The sequence below is a fragment of the Petaurus breviceps genome, unplaced genomic scaffold (genome assembly GCF_028583685.1).
Source record: "Petaurus breviceps papuanus isolate PSGF00001 unplaced genomic scaffold, PetGlider_PUasm1.0 688, whole genome shotgun sequence".
In the NCBI taxonomy this organism is placed as follows: domain Eukaryota; kingdom Metazoa; phylum Chordata; class Mammalia; order Diprotodontia; family Petauridae; genus Petaurus; species Petaurus breviceps.
The window spans coordinates 22,708,226-22,722,468 of NW_027186457.1; the positions used below are offsets into that span (position 1 = coordinate 22,708,226).

A 14,243-nucleotide genomic window follows, 5' to 3' on the forward strand; every position below is an offset into this window, starting at 1 on the left:
AGACCGGTCAGCCACTGGGGTGGGGAGAGGGGCCATTGACACTTGGCTCACCTAGGATAATGAATGCGGAGGCCTTTGATGGCCACACTGAAGGAGCCAGGCGAAAATGCAGCCCAGAAACCCTTTTCCCAGAGATGAGTGGCTGGGCCTCCTGAGAGGGCTGTTTCATCCCTTCAGAAGAGAGAGAGACAGCTGAAATGCGGCTCTCTGGAGTGCCCAGATTCCAGCATTTTTGTGGCCCCCTGGCTGTGCACTCAGTGCCCCTCCTAACGGCTGCGTTTGGGCAAATGTTCATTTCCTGAGGGGGGCCACTCGTTAGGTTTTAGCTGCATCTACTGAGTTTTCTTTCTCTCTCTCTCTCTCCCTTTCTTCGATAAAGAATTTAAAAGAACAACCAAACACTTGTTTTTCAGAGGAGAAAGCCCATGGAATTTTTCAAACCCCTTCGAAGAGTGAGGGAGGTCAGAGAGCCCTGGTGCACTTAGAGGTTCTGTGACCCCAAACCAATTATCCAAAGCCAAATGGATGATGTGATTTCTTTATTTCCCTTTTGAATTACAAATGCTTCTGCCCAGAACCATTACTGTACTGAAGAAATGCTCACCCCAGCCAGCCCTGCATTTAATTTTGTTTCTTTACCAAAACGAATGCCCCACCACACTCGCAAGCTCCATGCTTATCAGAGGCACACGGCTTAGTGGGCAGCATGCTGGACTGTGGAATCAACAAGATCTGAGTTCGAATCCTGTATCTTATGATTCCTAGCTCTTTGGTCATATGCAAATCCCTTCACCTTTGTGAGCCTCAATCTCCTCATCTATGAAATGGGGTTAATACCTATCAAACTGAAAATGAGAAAATTAATAGGACTTTGACAGCTTTAAAACATTATACATATGTGTGTGTGTTCCTTAAAAAAAACAACAACAGCAATTTAAGGATTTGTGATTTCAGCAGTGTGGGGTATTTCCCTCACCATGGACTCAGGTTACAACCCTGATGTGACTTACTTAGTTCATCAGAGGAGCATAGATTTAAAGCTGGAAAGGGCCTTCAGAGTCATTGAGACCAACCTCTTCCTTTTACAGATGAGAGAACTGCCAGCCTGAAAGGTTCTGCCTCTTCCCTAAGAGATGACATTTGAGATTTGCTATGGGTGAAGAAGTCATCACCCTGTGGTCATCCTCTCCCAACATGGTGAGGCTAGTCAGTCTCAGTCTAAGAGAGACATCCAAACCATTGCCTCTTCCATACACACAGTCAGCCTTCATCTTATTGGACTCAGGACAAGTGGACTTCCCTGTTCGTGCCTCAATTTCCTTATCTGTAAAATAAGTGGGTTGGAACCAATAACCTCCAAGGTTTGCTTCCAACTCTACATAGATAACCCATGACCTAGATTGGGATGACCAGAACCTGCTCTTTTCCACTCTGTGAGGTAGTGTCAGAGGAAGATACCAGGGGGAGACTCTTACTGGTGGGGCTTAGAAAAAAATGAATAACAAGAAAAACCAGCTGAACGATGAAAATCCCAGTTATGGTTGCTATTGCAGTTGTCATTATTTCTTGGATATTATTAGGGGCATCGAGGTGGATCAAACATTGGTCCTAGAGTCAGTAAGACCTGAGTTCAAATGTGGAACTTACTAGTTGTATGACCCTGGGCAAGTCACTTAACCTTTGCCTGCCTCAGTTTCTCCAACTGTCAAATGGAGATAATAGCACCTACCTCCCATGGTTGTTGTGAGGATCAAATGAGATGATAATTTAAAAAAGCTTAGCATGTAATATGATTACATAATATGATTGTTGTTGTTCAATTTGTTTTAGTTATGGCTGACCCTCGGTGACCCCATTTGGGGTTTTCTTGGCAGATATTGGGGTGGTTTGCCATTTCCTTCCAAACCTCATTTTATAGATGAGGAAACTTGGGCAAATAGGGTTAAGTGACTTGCCCAGGGTCACACAGCTAGTAAGTATCTGAACTCAGGTCTTCCTGTCTCCAGGCCCAGAACTCTAAACACAACCATCTAGCTGTCCCATGGCACATATTAACACAATATAAATGTTAACTATTGCTGTAATTATTACCTCATAGAATTGTTGTGATGATCAAATTAGATAACATTTATGAAGCACTTAGCACAGGGCTTAGCGCTATATAAATGCTAGCTATTATTAATTACCCCAGATTGTATGAAATGAAACCTTATTGCATTATGTTGGTACCTTTTTGGCAAACAAACATCATTGGAATTCAATTAGTTCCATGAAAGACGATAATACATATATTGGAACTTGAAATGAATTTTTTTTTTTGCTTTTTTGGAGGGCAATTGGGGTTAAGTGACTTGCCCAAGGTCACACAACTAGTATTTGTGTTAAGTGTCTGAGGTCGAATTTGAACTCAGGTCATCCTGACTCCAGGGCCAGTGCTCTATTCACTGCGCCACCTAACCACCCCTTGAAATGAATTTGGAATGGAGAGTATTTGGGTTCAGCTCTTGTTTCTACTACATCACTGTATTTTAGGCACATCATCTTGCCTTTCTGGGTCTCTCTTTCCTTATTTGTAAAATGAGGGGGTTAGACCAGATGACCTCGAAGGTCCCTTCTAGGTGCAAATGTAGTTATATAATGGCCTGGAGAGCTCAATGTAGTGTCATGGCATTCTAGAGACATACATTTCATACTTGGATAATCTCAACACATATTCTACTGCAAAGAATTTTTGCAAATCACCCCCATATATTTCCCATTCTAAAATGGAATGGAAACTTGTAGATTAAGCTTTTGTAGTTTATGAAGATACTATGCAAGAGTCCACTGCGTGCCACCTTATGAACAGTGATCTGAACCCATAGACTAGGAGCAGAATTTCTACAAATGTGTAAGAGGGCACTGAGATAATTTTCTTTTCCCCTTCTCCCCATTAATGACTGAAGAAATAAATGACATTCTCACTTGAAGTAATGTCTGATGGATAAGTGGGGTCACCAGTGGGGGGTTGCTTTCAGCATCTCTGGTAATGATGCCAGTCATTCATTAGCCCTGATATCTGGGTTGGGGACTATGAGCCAAGCAAGAGAAGTGAGAAAACCCACCAAATGGAATCAATCCCTTCATGACACACCGATCATATATATGCCATTTGTTTTTTGCAAACTATTTAGGAAAGAAAAACAAGATTAATTTTAAAACCAATATCTTCAAACAAATATGACCCTGGGTGGTATAGGAGATTGTGGTCAATGACCTGGAACATGTGGTCAGTTATTTGCTGGTATACCTTTGTGGGGTGCTGCTATTTGCCAGAGGTAGTATGATGTGAAACCTGGAGTATGGAGATAGGGTCAGTTTCCTACTCATTTTTTGACTCATATGTCACTAATAAATCAAAACCATTTATAAACTGAGACGACATCTTAGTTTGTTTATATTTTAAGATTCTCAGAAGAAAAAGAAGCGGACAAAACACAGTGGAAGTATTGTAATCCCAGAATTTAACATAATTACTTGACATCCAGAGGTGTCCACAGTATATGATAGGATTCAGTATTTTGTTTGAAATGGTCCCTAACAAGTCATTCTCACTAAGGCATTGTGGAAAATGTGCTGGCTTTCTAGCCAGCAGACCTGGGTTCAAATCCTGCCCCTGATGCTTAGGCAAGTGATTTAGCCTTCCTGGGCCTCAGTTTCCTGATTTGTAAAATCAAAGGAACTAGTTTAGATGGTCTCTGAGGTCTCTTCCAGATCTAGACTTTATTGGGATCTTTAGTCATTTCATTTCATCTGAAAAATTAGGAGCTTGGACTAAATGTTTACTAAAGTCCATTTCAGGGCTAGCATTGGTAGGACACAGAATAATAAACTTGATCTGCTAGGCCCCAGGAGGTTGAATGAGCAATAGTGGGTGGAAATTGTAATTTAGATTTAGCCTTGAGGTCTGGGGAAAATAAGCAAAAACACTTCGCCACAGAGAAATCCAAAAGTGTATTGGGCCACCTCAGAATCCCGTGGGTTTCTCCTCTCAGGAGGTCTTCAAGTAGAAAGGAGATGGCCATTTGTCCTGGATGTGGCAGAGGGGCTTCCTTGTTCTGGAGTGGTCCGGATGAGACAGCCTGTCTTTCACTTCGGAGACTCTCTGATTCTAACTGTAGACAGATTTGGAGGATAAATCAGTAGTCCCAGACACGGTCCATCAGTTTAAAAAGAGAATTTTCATCAGCTTTGATTTATGCAAAGAGCTTCCTTTTTTGTGTCTTGGCCCCAAGGAGGAATGAGAACTCAGTTTCTCCTTCTGGTCTTTTTCAGGGCCGGAAAGCAAGGTAACTGAGTTAGCAGCAATCAAGACAAATTTTGTCACATCTGTTGATATATTCCCCCCCTCCCTCCCAACACAGAAGTTGCTTATTTATTGCACTGCTGTCTTTTAAAGGTTTTCACTCCCTGCTCTGATTGCTGATACATGCATCTTCCATAAAGATTGCCTTGACCAAAAATCAGGTTTCTGACTGGCATGTGTCTTCCCAAAGCAGGCATCTTCTGACTCCCTCCTGGCAAAAGAGACTTTTCATCAGCCTTCGATTTATGCAAAGAGCATCCTTTCACCTATTCCAGTTCACAATTCCCTTTGAATACCTGTAGAAAATGGCTTCCTGCTGTTTAAAGCATCCCTTCTCCGCATACCATGTTCTTCCTTCTGCCACCTTTATTTTCTTCCCTTGCTAGTGTAGAAAATAGCCATTTACCCCCAAAGTCCCCAGTCAATATATGTTTTCTTACTTTAAACCTATTTAGATCTAATTTTGGGGTAGAACTGCCAAGGAACAGAGGACGCCTCCTTCCTTGTGTGGACAATGATAAAAATTCCATCTTTTAGTACATTAGATCCGCTGCTGCACTAGTCTCGAAGTCTTTAGATTTTGCAAAAGGGAACTGAAATCCAGCAAGTCGAATTAAAAGCCCATTCAGAATATGCATGGAGAAGCACATGAAAATGATCCAGAAGGAGGTGGCGTAGTTTTCACTGTGAGTGCTGTATATGAAAGTCCCTTCCTTATAATTTGCAATTTTCTCTGAGAGATGGTGCATCTTCACTTCAGAGGCAAACAGTATCATAACAAGACAACCGCAGGAGCCTAAAACAAAGAGAAAAAACCAAGATTAGAAGACAGGCAAACACTTCTCAACCCTGGTGGCTGCTGGGGCCAAGAGAAATGGGAAGGGAGAGTAAAAATTAAGAAAATATTTGTTTTATTTGGAACGATGCTCAAAAAGTCACTAAGCCTTGCAAACCCTCTGACCCAGAAGTACCACTACTAAGCCTTTACCCTAAAAAGAGCAAAGGAAAGGAAAAGAACCCATATGTACAAGAATATTTATAGCAGCTCTTTTCAAAGGAGTAAAAAACCTGAACACTAAAGAGTGCCCACTTGTTGGGAAATGGCTAAACAAATTACAGTATATGAATGGAATGGAATGTTATTTTGCCATAAGAAATGACAAGAATGAACCATTTTAGAGGAAATTGGAAAGACATTAATGAACTGACACAGAGTGAAGTGGGCAGAACCAGGAGAACAATTTGTACAAAGAAAACAGATGAAGACTTAGAAAGACCATAAAACTCTGACCAGTGTAGTGACAAACAATCCCAGAAGACCAAAAATGAAGTCAGTTACCCATCTCCTGCAAGAGACATGATGGACTCATAGTGCAAGAGACATAGATTTGTGGACATAGCTAACGCAGGCATTAATGTCTCTTGACTATGTACATCTACTATAAAGAGTTCTCTCTCTCTGTCCCCTTTTTCTTTCTTTCTCTCTTTCATGGTTTCTTCTTCCTTCCTTCCTTCCTTCCTTCCTTCCTTCCTTCCTTCCTTCCTTCCTTCCTTCCTTCCTTCCTTCCTTCCTTCCTTCCTTCCTTCCTATCCTTTCTTACAAACAGTTTCAGGTAGAGGGAATTGGGCGCAAGAAGTCTGAAAATACAGGATAGCAGGAGGGTCTAGAGAAAGAAAACTGCCAAAATAAATCTGTTACTTTACTATTAATCTTATTTACTGAATCACAATTTTAAAAAATAGATAAAAACATTTCCTTTAATCATAGACCCACAAAAACTTGGGGGTTGGAGCCCTCAGTGGCCATTTAGTCCAACCCATACCAAAAAGGAGCTCCTGCATCCCTTGCATTTGGTTACTACTTGAAGACAGCGAAGGTGGTGGGGGGGACCCCACCATCTCTCTAGGCAACACATTTCCCCCCTTGAAAATTTACTTCCCACTTCTTCTGAGCATAGTTGCATAATTCCTTGTAAAAATGGTTTAAACATTTTGTGTTTCATTCTGAAAACCAGAGTTCTCTCTGCATTAAAATTACAACTAACAACAACAATGAAATGCTTTCTTTTCTTTCCTTTGAAAGTTGCAGGAAAAACTATCGCTGCTTTCTTTCTACAAATGCCTTCTCTGGGCCATGCAGTGAAGGCACATTTTTATAAGGATGTGAAATCCTGGTGTTTCTTTAGCATTTATAAAGAAAATTTAAGCTTGGTTTCCTTTTCAAGTTGTTAACTATTTCAAAAATGCAGCTTTATTAAGGGAAATGTCTCTACATTGAGACTATGCTTTGAACTAATACAAGAATTGTTTTTGAAGTCTTGGGAATCAAAGCTTGTCCAAATTCTTTTGGCTACATCCTCAGACATGATGGGAGGATAGAGCCACTGAGTATAAGAGACATGTTCTCCCTTTCTGTTTCTCTCTCAGCAATCAGCTAGAGAGCATCCAGAGAAGTCAACCAGGAGAATAAAAGGCCTCAGATTCATGCTATAGGAGTGTTTGTTGAAGAACTTGGAAAGTTGAGTCTGGAGAAGCCTGGGGTGCATATGTGTGTGTTTGGGGGGGGGGGTGGCGCGGGGACTGGGTAATATGAAGAACTATCCTTAAGCATTTGAAGGCCTGTCACATGGAAGAGGAATTAAGCTAATTGTGATTGGCCCTAGAGAGTAGAACTAGCAGCAACGGGTGTAAACAGGCTAATTTAGTTCTCAGTGTCAGGAGAAATTTCCTATCCATGAGAGCCATGGCAAAGTGGAATAGGCTGCTATGGGAGATGGAGGGTTCCCACTCACCAGGTCTTTGAGCAAAGGCTAGATGAACATTTGTCAGATATGTTGTCAAATAAAAAAATTCTTTTTCATGTATGGGTTGGATTGGAAGGTCACAGAAGTTTCTTCCAACTCTGAAATTTGGTGATTCTCTGAACCTGGCCATTGACTCATTCAAAGCCTTGGAGGCAGATGTATGAAAAGTAGAATGGTTTGGATTCCAATGGCATGGGGACACATAGGGTTTCTATTCCCTACTTCTCCTAAAATCTATATTGAGTCTCACCTCAACAAGCATTTATTAGTCAACCAAATCAGAAAGTAGTCATTAAATAACCAAGTATGTAGCAAGCACTGTCCTAGGTACTGAAGGTACCTAGGAAAGAAGTAATTGGTATTTGCAAGGAGCGTAGAAAGGAGGAGACAAGTGTACATGTTTTTACACACATATGCATATGTATACATGTGTGTACATGTATGTAAGTAAATATATAATATCAAATAGAACACATTCAGTAAGGTATACTTGGTATAGAGTAATGAATCCTAGTCCATTACTAGGGAAAACAGGCTAAAGTTTAGATAAGATTAGACCATTCTCCCAGAAGTCAGGGAAATGAAGGGAAAATACCTATGGCTGAAGTCTGCCTTTTTTTCTTTCTCTGCTAATGATGCTTGGGGGGCTTAGATCAAAGGCAAATATGCAAAAGATGGAATGCAAACTTATTTATAGTGGCTATTCTTGGGCAGAGAAACATCCATGGACAAATGTAGTGGTGAAGGACAAAACCCTAAACCCTGTGTCACCACTTCAGAAAGGTTGTTGCTTCCTGCTCTCTATAAAATTCAGGGTAAACAGAGGCATAAGCTCTCGACTTCCTAGCTTGAAGGTCCATTCCCTAACAAAGATCTTTTGTGTCATTTTTTTTAGACCTGCCATGCTTTGAAGCCTGAATTCTAGGATTATAAAGGTAGATCAGCAAGGCATCTCAGGGATCACCTGGTTAGCCTCCCTCATTTTACAAAGGAGGAAACTGAGACTTAGAGACTTTAAGGAATTTCCTCAAGCTCACACAGACTGGGTGGCAATGCTAGGAGTTGAAACCAGGCTCTGACTACAGATCTGGGGTTCTTTCCATCATAAGAAGCAGCCAGGGATTGCTAAATTATGGGGTTACCATTTGGTGACATCTGGCATCTTTGGATCAATGTTTATTAGTTAGGTTTTTTTTTTTGCTTTTTGGATGACAGTTGGAGTTAAGTGACTCACCCAAGGTCACACGACTAGTTTTTGTGTTAAGTGTGGAAAGCCAGATTTGAACTCAGGTCCTCCTGACTCCAGGGCTGGTGCTCTATTCACTATGTCACCTAGCCTCGCCTGTTTATTAGTTTTTAGAAACCCAAGAAGTGTCCTAGGTCACATCTGGATGTGGAATCATCACAGAATCTTGTCATTAGCTTGAATCTCTGGGATGTTGCCACACTCCTTTTAGGCTACATAATCATCATTATTCTTATCATCACTAGCATTTATATGGCACTGGAAGGTTTGTAAAGCACACTTAAAGTATGATCTCATTTGCTCCTTCTAATAGCCCTGGGAGGTAGGTGCTATTATTACCCCCATTTTACAGATGAGGAAATTGAAGCAGGACAGGAAATGCCTCCATCGAGTCACACAGCTTTTAAGTGTCTGAGGATGGATTTGAACTTGGGTCCCCACAGTACCATTCAGCTATAACAACGTCCATACCTATTTTTGCGTTTCCTTTGATTCTATTTTATTAATGCTTCTTGTTTTTAACCACACATTTTTTTCCTAAGTACATCCTTCCACACACCCCTGCCCAAGGAGCCTTTCCCTTATAACAAAAATTTGAAAAGAAAGAGAAAGACAATCATTTCAGTAAAAACAATCAACAAGCACACTGACCACAGCTCACAGAAAATGGAACATTCCATATCCCATAGTTTGCTGCCTTTGTTATGAAGGGAGGCACTCAGCAGGTGCTCACTGAGCCCTCTTGCCTATCAGCAGGAACAACACATACGTTCTGCTCATCTGGCAATTGCTCAAACGTCTAGAATTGGAAACCCCTGCTCTGGTGTCTGGAAAAAAAAAACCTCAGGCTTGAGTTGGTGGCAACCGATTTAGCTGCCACCTACGGCATTTCAGCTTTTCTCAACCGTCTGGGGAAATAGTTAAGAATCCTGTGGGTGGTCCTGCCCTCAGATCTCTGCATGTGGAGGAAATTGCGAGTCAGGTGGGTCTCCATTGCCGGGCCTGGAAAAGGGGGGAGATCTCTTATTAAACACTGTGTACATGACCAAACATGCCATCAATCCTGCTTAGTTTGTTTCTGAAGTGCCAAACCAAGGACCATTTTGATCATCATTGTTCGATTGGGGTCAAAGGCAAGATCAATTCCAGACCTTTCCTGACTCCAATACAGCCTCTTGCCATTCAACTTTCCTCCCTGCCATGATAAATGCCTTGGCTAGAGAAAGAAATATCTGCCTGTGGTGAGCTCTGATTTTCAGTAAAATTATGCAAAAATCTCTTGAAAAATCAGTCACAGAAGATTATGTAGTCAACAGAGAATTCCAAAAATGGAAGATGTTATCTTCTCCTGGGGCTTCATTTCAAATGATTGATGGCTGCCATATCTATAGATGCAGACAATGAGCAATGGGAAAAAAAGAGAGAGAGAAAGGAGATTCATTTCTCTGAACTCTGCAAAAACAGGTAGAGCATGGCAGGTGCCTTTGCTGTGGGTTCCCAGAAAGGCTGTGATCAGGGAGTGAGGACAGTGGGTTTGAGTCTTACCTTTTTTTGGGGACATGAAGAGCTCAAGCAGATGTGTTTGAGTCAAAGCAACACTTACCACTTGGCATCAGGAAAAGGGAATAGCTCCATGTAGAAGAGGGTTAGATTAGAAAAGCAATTTTTCTAAATTGATGAGATTGTTAGAAAAAACAGGGTCTGATTTTACTGGGAAATATAGAGAGTCATACAAATAGTATACAGGGGAGAAAAATTAACACTGCAGCTATGGCATGGGGAAGGGCTAGCTTTCTAGAATTATGATAGAAAACAATATGGGTTCATAACAAGAAATGTGTACATAATTCAATTCAATTTTTAAAAATAATCTGTTAAATCCCTATAGTGTAAATGGTCACGTACCAGGTGCCAGGCATACAAAAATAAAAATTCTAAACTCTAAAACCTCATAGAGCTTTCATTCTACTTAGGGGGGGGATACAACATTAGAGGCAGTGATATAATATATTAGAGTGCTAGAACTGCGATTAGTAAGATCTGAGTTCAAATTCCTTATCTAATGTTTTGAGTTGTGTGAGCATGGAGACTGCATAGCTTGGTGATGTAGTCGACAAAGAATGGGATTTGGATTTAGGAAGACCGAAGTTCAAATTTTGCTTTATGACCCTGAGCAAATCACTTGACGCTGTTTGCCTCAATTTCCTCATCTGTAAAAGGAGCTGGAGAAGATTATTAACTTCTCTGTCTTCAGGTTTCATCATCTATAAAATGGGAATAATTTTAGCCTCAAGGGGTAGTTGAGGTTTAAAAGGGATAATGGGCTTTACAGGTTTTTAAACACTGTACAAATATTTACTGTGATTCAACTGTGCCATACTAGGACATGTTCCATAGGAATTGTGGCAGATGATTACTCATTTATACCCTTCTGAGATTGACTGACCTTTTCAGGACTGGTGTCTTAACAAAAATAGGAGGAAAAGAATGTATCACAAATTAATAATTAGTTAATATAATATTATAATATTAGTTTCTCACAGAATAAAGGAGAGCTACAAAATGCCCAAGGAAACTCTGAGTAGGGAAATAATACTTTCAGTTTTAGCAGTCAGTAAGACTTCATTGAGGAGGCTTGAGGAAGGAGAAGGATTGACCATCATAGATGAGGAGGGAGTGCCCAATGGGCGTAAGAGATGGCATGTTGAGTCCAGGGAAGAGGCACTGGTCCAGTTTGGCTAAATGGAGTGTATGAAGGGCAGCCATGTGACACAAGACTGTGAAGATTTAGAGGGAGACTTTAATTGTGACTGGTCTCCCATTAGACCCTATAAAAGGTTAGCTAAGCATCCAAGGATAGTTCACAGAATCACTGATTTTTCAAACTAGAAACGGGACCCTGGGGATCATCTAATCCCATCCCTTCAATAGATGGTTGGAAGAAAATGATCCGAGGACTCTATTCTGAAGTCCAGCATCTGTAGCCTGGAACTTCAGTCTCTTGCCCTGCAATTGGGCCTCATATGCAAGCATGAAATCCCTTCTCCTCACCTTCACAGCCCCACTTCCGGCTTAGTGCTTCCCATCTCTTCTGCTAAATGCTTTCTCTCAGCAAGGACAACTTCTCTGACTTGAGGCTTCATGGTCACCCAGCTAATAAGTGGAAGAGCTGAGGTTTGGATTGAGTCTTTGTTTGTGATTTTGCCCACTTTTAATCTATCTTTTCTCATGCTATTTCCTGGTCACCAGGCACTGCCCATCTTTATCCACCAAACACGCGAGGCTTCCCAGGAAGGCCCAAGAGGAAAGTAAGATGCGAGTCTTCGTCCCTCAGAACACTAAAATAGCTGTCTAGGAGCACAGCCTCATGCTACGGAGGTCGGGTTATTACAGACAGCTTCACGGACAAGAGGTGAGCTTTTCTTATCTTCTTGTCCTTGTGTCACTTAATTATATTTTGTGGTATATTCGAAATTATACAAATGGCAACAGCGTCCATTTTACAAGGATGATAGGGAAGCATTTGTTTAATTCATTTTGTATAGTTCATTATAAATACTTCTAGTCTCCTCTCCCCCCTCCCCCAGGAGACTCTCCTACACTATATGTATAAGCAGTGTGGTATGACAGGAAGACCCTGGATGGGGAGTCAGGAGACCTCAGTCCAAACCTCAGCTCTTACACTTAGTAGCTGTGTGACCATGGGCAAGGCAGGCAGTTTCTCTGAGACTTTTCTACCTTTATGATATTTGTACTGCCTGCCTCACTGGGTGTGAGGAAAACCCCACATCAATGGGACGTGCTGTTAGTATGAGAGATACTCTGGGGAATTCTGTGGTGAAATAGAAACAGTAAGTTCAAAGACTTGCCATGGATACCAGATAGCATGCATATGTTTGCATAGATATGTATAGGGGTAGGTAAGTAGGTAGGGAGGTAGGTAGGTAGATAGATGGATAGATAGATAGATAGATAGATAGATAGATAGATAGATAGATAGATAGATAGATAGATAGATAGATAAATAGAGAGAGATGATAGATAGATAGATGATAGATATAGATCAATATCTATATACACATATACAAATGCTTACATACATCTGTTATATATGGATATATATCTATATACCAATATACATATATTTATAAATGTGTGTATATATCTATACCAATCTCTCTATCTATATACACAAATACACAATATTTTGTGTTTATTTGGGAGAGCTGGGGAATGCTCTACCTGTCATTTTATTGATCTAGGAATTCCCTTTTGAGGAAGAATGGATCAGCACCTGCTCTGTTACTGCGAATGGTGGACATTTGGCTGAGATTCTGAGAATTAAAGTCAGGAGGTGGCTAGTTGGTGCAGTGGATAGAAGGCTGGATGTGGAGTCAGGAAGACCTGTGTTCAAATTTAGTCTCCAACATTTACAAGCCAGGTTATTCTAGGCAAGTAACTTCGCTTCTGTCTCTGTTTCCTTATGTATAAAATGGAGATAATAACAGCACTCACTTTCCAGGGTTTTTGTGGGGATCAAATGAGACATTTGTAAGGTGATTTATAAATCTTAAAGCACTATATAAATGCTAACTGCTGTTACCACCGCTACCACCATCATCATCTTCATCATCCCAATCACCTAACGTCAGAGTTAGGATTTGAACTCAGGTCTTTCCGGTTTGATGGTCACGTTGATATCTATATATCAAACAGGGTATCCCAAATACTGTTGGCTCCTGACCCCGAACCTTGTCATTTTAACATCACATTCTTGCAGTTCTGGGAACGAAGTGTGTCATAGTAGATAATCCTATAGTCAGGAAGACCAAGGTTCGAATTCAGCCTCTGTTTTACCTGTGGGTAAATGACTAACCTTTAAGGAGAGCTCCTGGACCCTCTCCCTACCTTCCTGCAATATTTTATTATAAATTACAAGTGAGTTGTTGATATGTGTGGAGCTGATTACACTAATGAAATCACAGGTCTGGAAACCATTATCCCTAACCCCACCCCAACCAAGTACAGTCACTAACATCTTTAACAGTTTGGATATGTTAGCTTCCACGTGAGTCCTATTCTGTTGTTAATTGTGGTGTGAAGGTGAAGGTGATAATTTCTTTATGTCTGTATTAGTCAGTGAAAGCTTTGTCAACTCTTATACCAACTTGGAATGGCTCTGAGTGTGGCCTTGGGGTGTATCAGTCATCAGAAAGACCAGCCAAGTGACTCCCTCTGGCAATCAATAGATGAGTCCTTAGTAAAGTTTACCATGTGGTACTAGCTTCCTCCTGACCAAGAGAGGTGATCAGGATGGAGGTCCACATTTTTGGACATGAACATTGTGGCCACTTGTGCTTGACTGTGTGTATTTGTTACAAGGACTCTGTTTTCCTTTTTTTTTTCTTCCAGATTTAAGGTGGGGGTAGTCAGAATGGAGAGAAAATAAATGCTTATTAGTTAAAAATGAAAGAAAATGCAAAACGTGCCTTTTATGTGCTAGGTAGGGATTGAGGGCAACATTTTTAAAGGAAGGACCTGTGCTTGCAGAATCCTGGCTCTTTCATTGTCTTGAAATATGTTTTGTGAGGAATTTTGGTTTGGTTATTTTATGGTACTTTTGTTTTCTTGGGTATAGGAATTTCATTCCACCAATGCAGAGCTTCCTTTCTCTGAAACTTTGAATGAATGAATGATTTGGGACAGCTAGATGGTGCAATGGATAGAGCTTAGAGTCTGGAAGACCTGAATGAACGAATGAGTATTTATTAAGCACTAAATACTGGAAATACAAACACAAGCACACACACACACACACACACACACACACACACACACACACACACAC

At 40.9% G+C, this 14,243-nt stretch overlaps 1 protein-coding gene across 1 annotated transcript in view; it reads right to left on the minus strand.

Moving 5' to 3' along the window:
- Positions 1 to 4,878: 4,878 nt before the first annotated feature.
- Positions 4,879 to 14,243, minus strand: part of CLRN1 (clarin 1) — a 51,729-nt gene continuing 42,364 nt past the window's right edge. The window contains exon 3 of the mRNA XM_069104446.1: positions 4,879 to 5,141. Coding sequence (XP_068960547.1) covers positions 4,879 to 5,141 — 263 coding nt within the window. The remainder of the gene's footprint in view (positions 5,142 to 14,243) is intronic.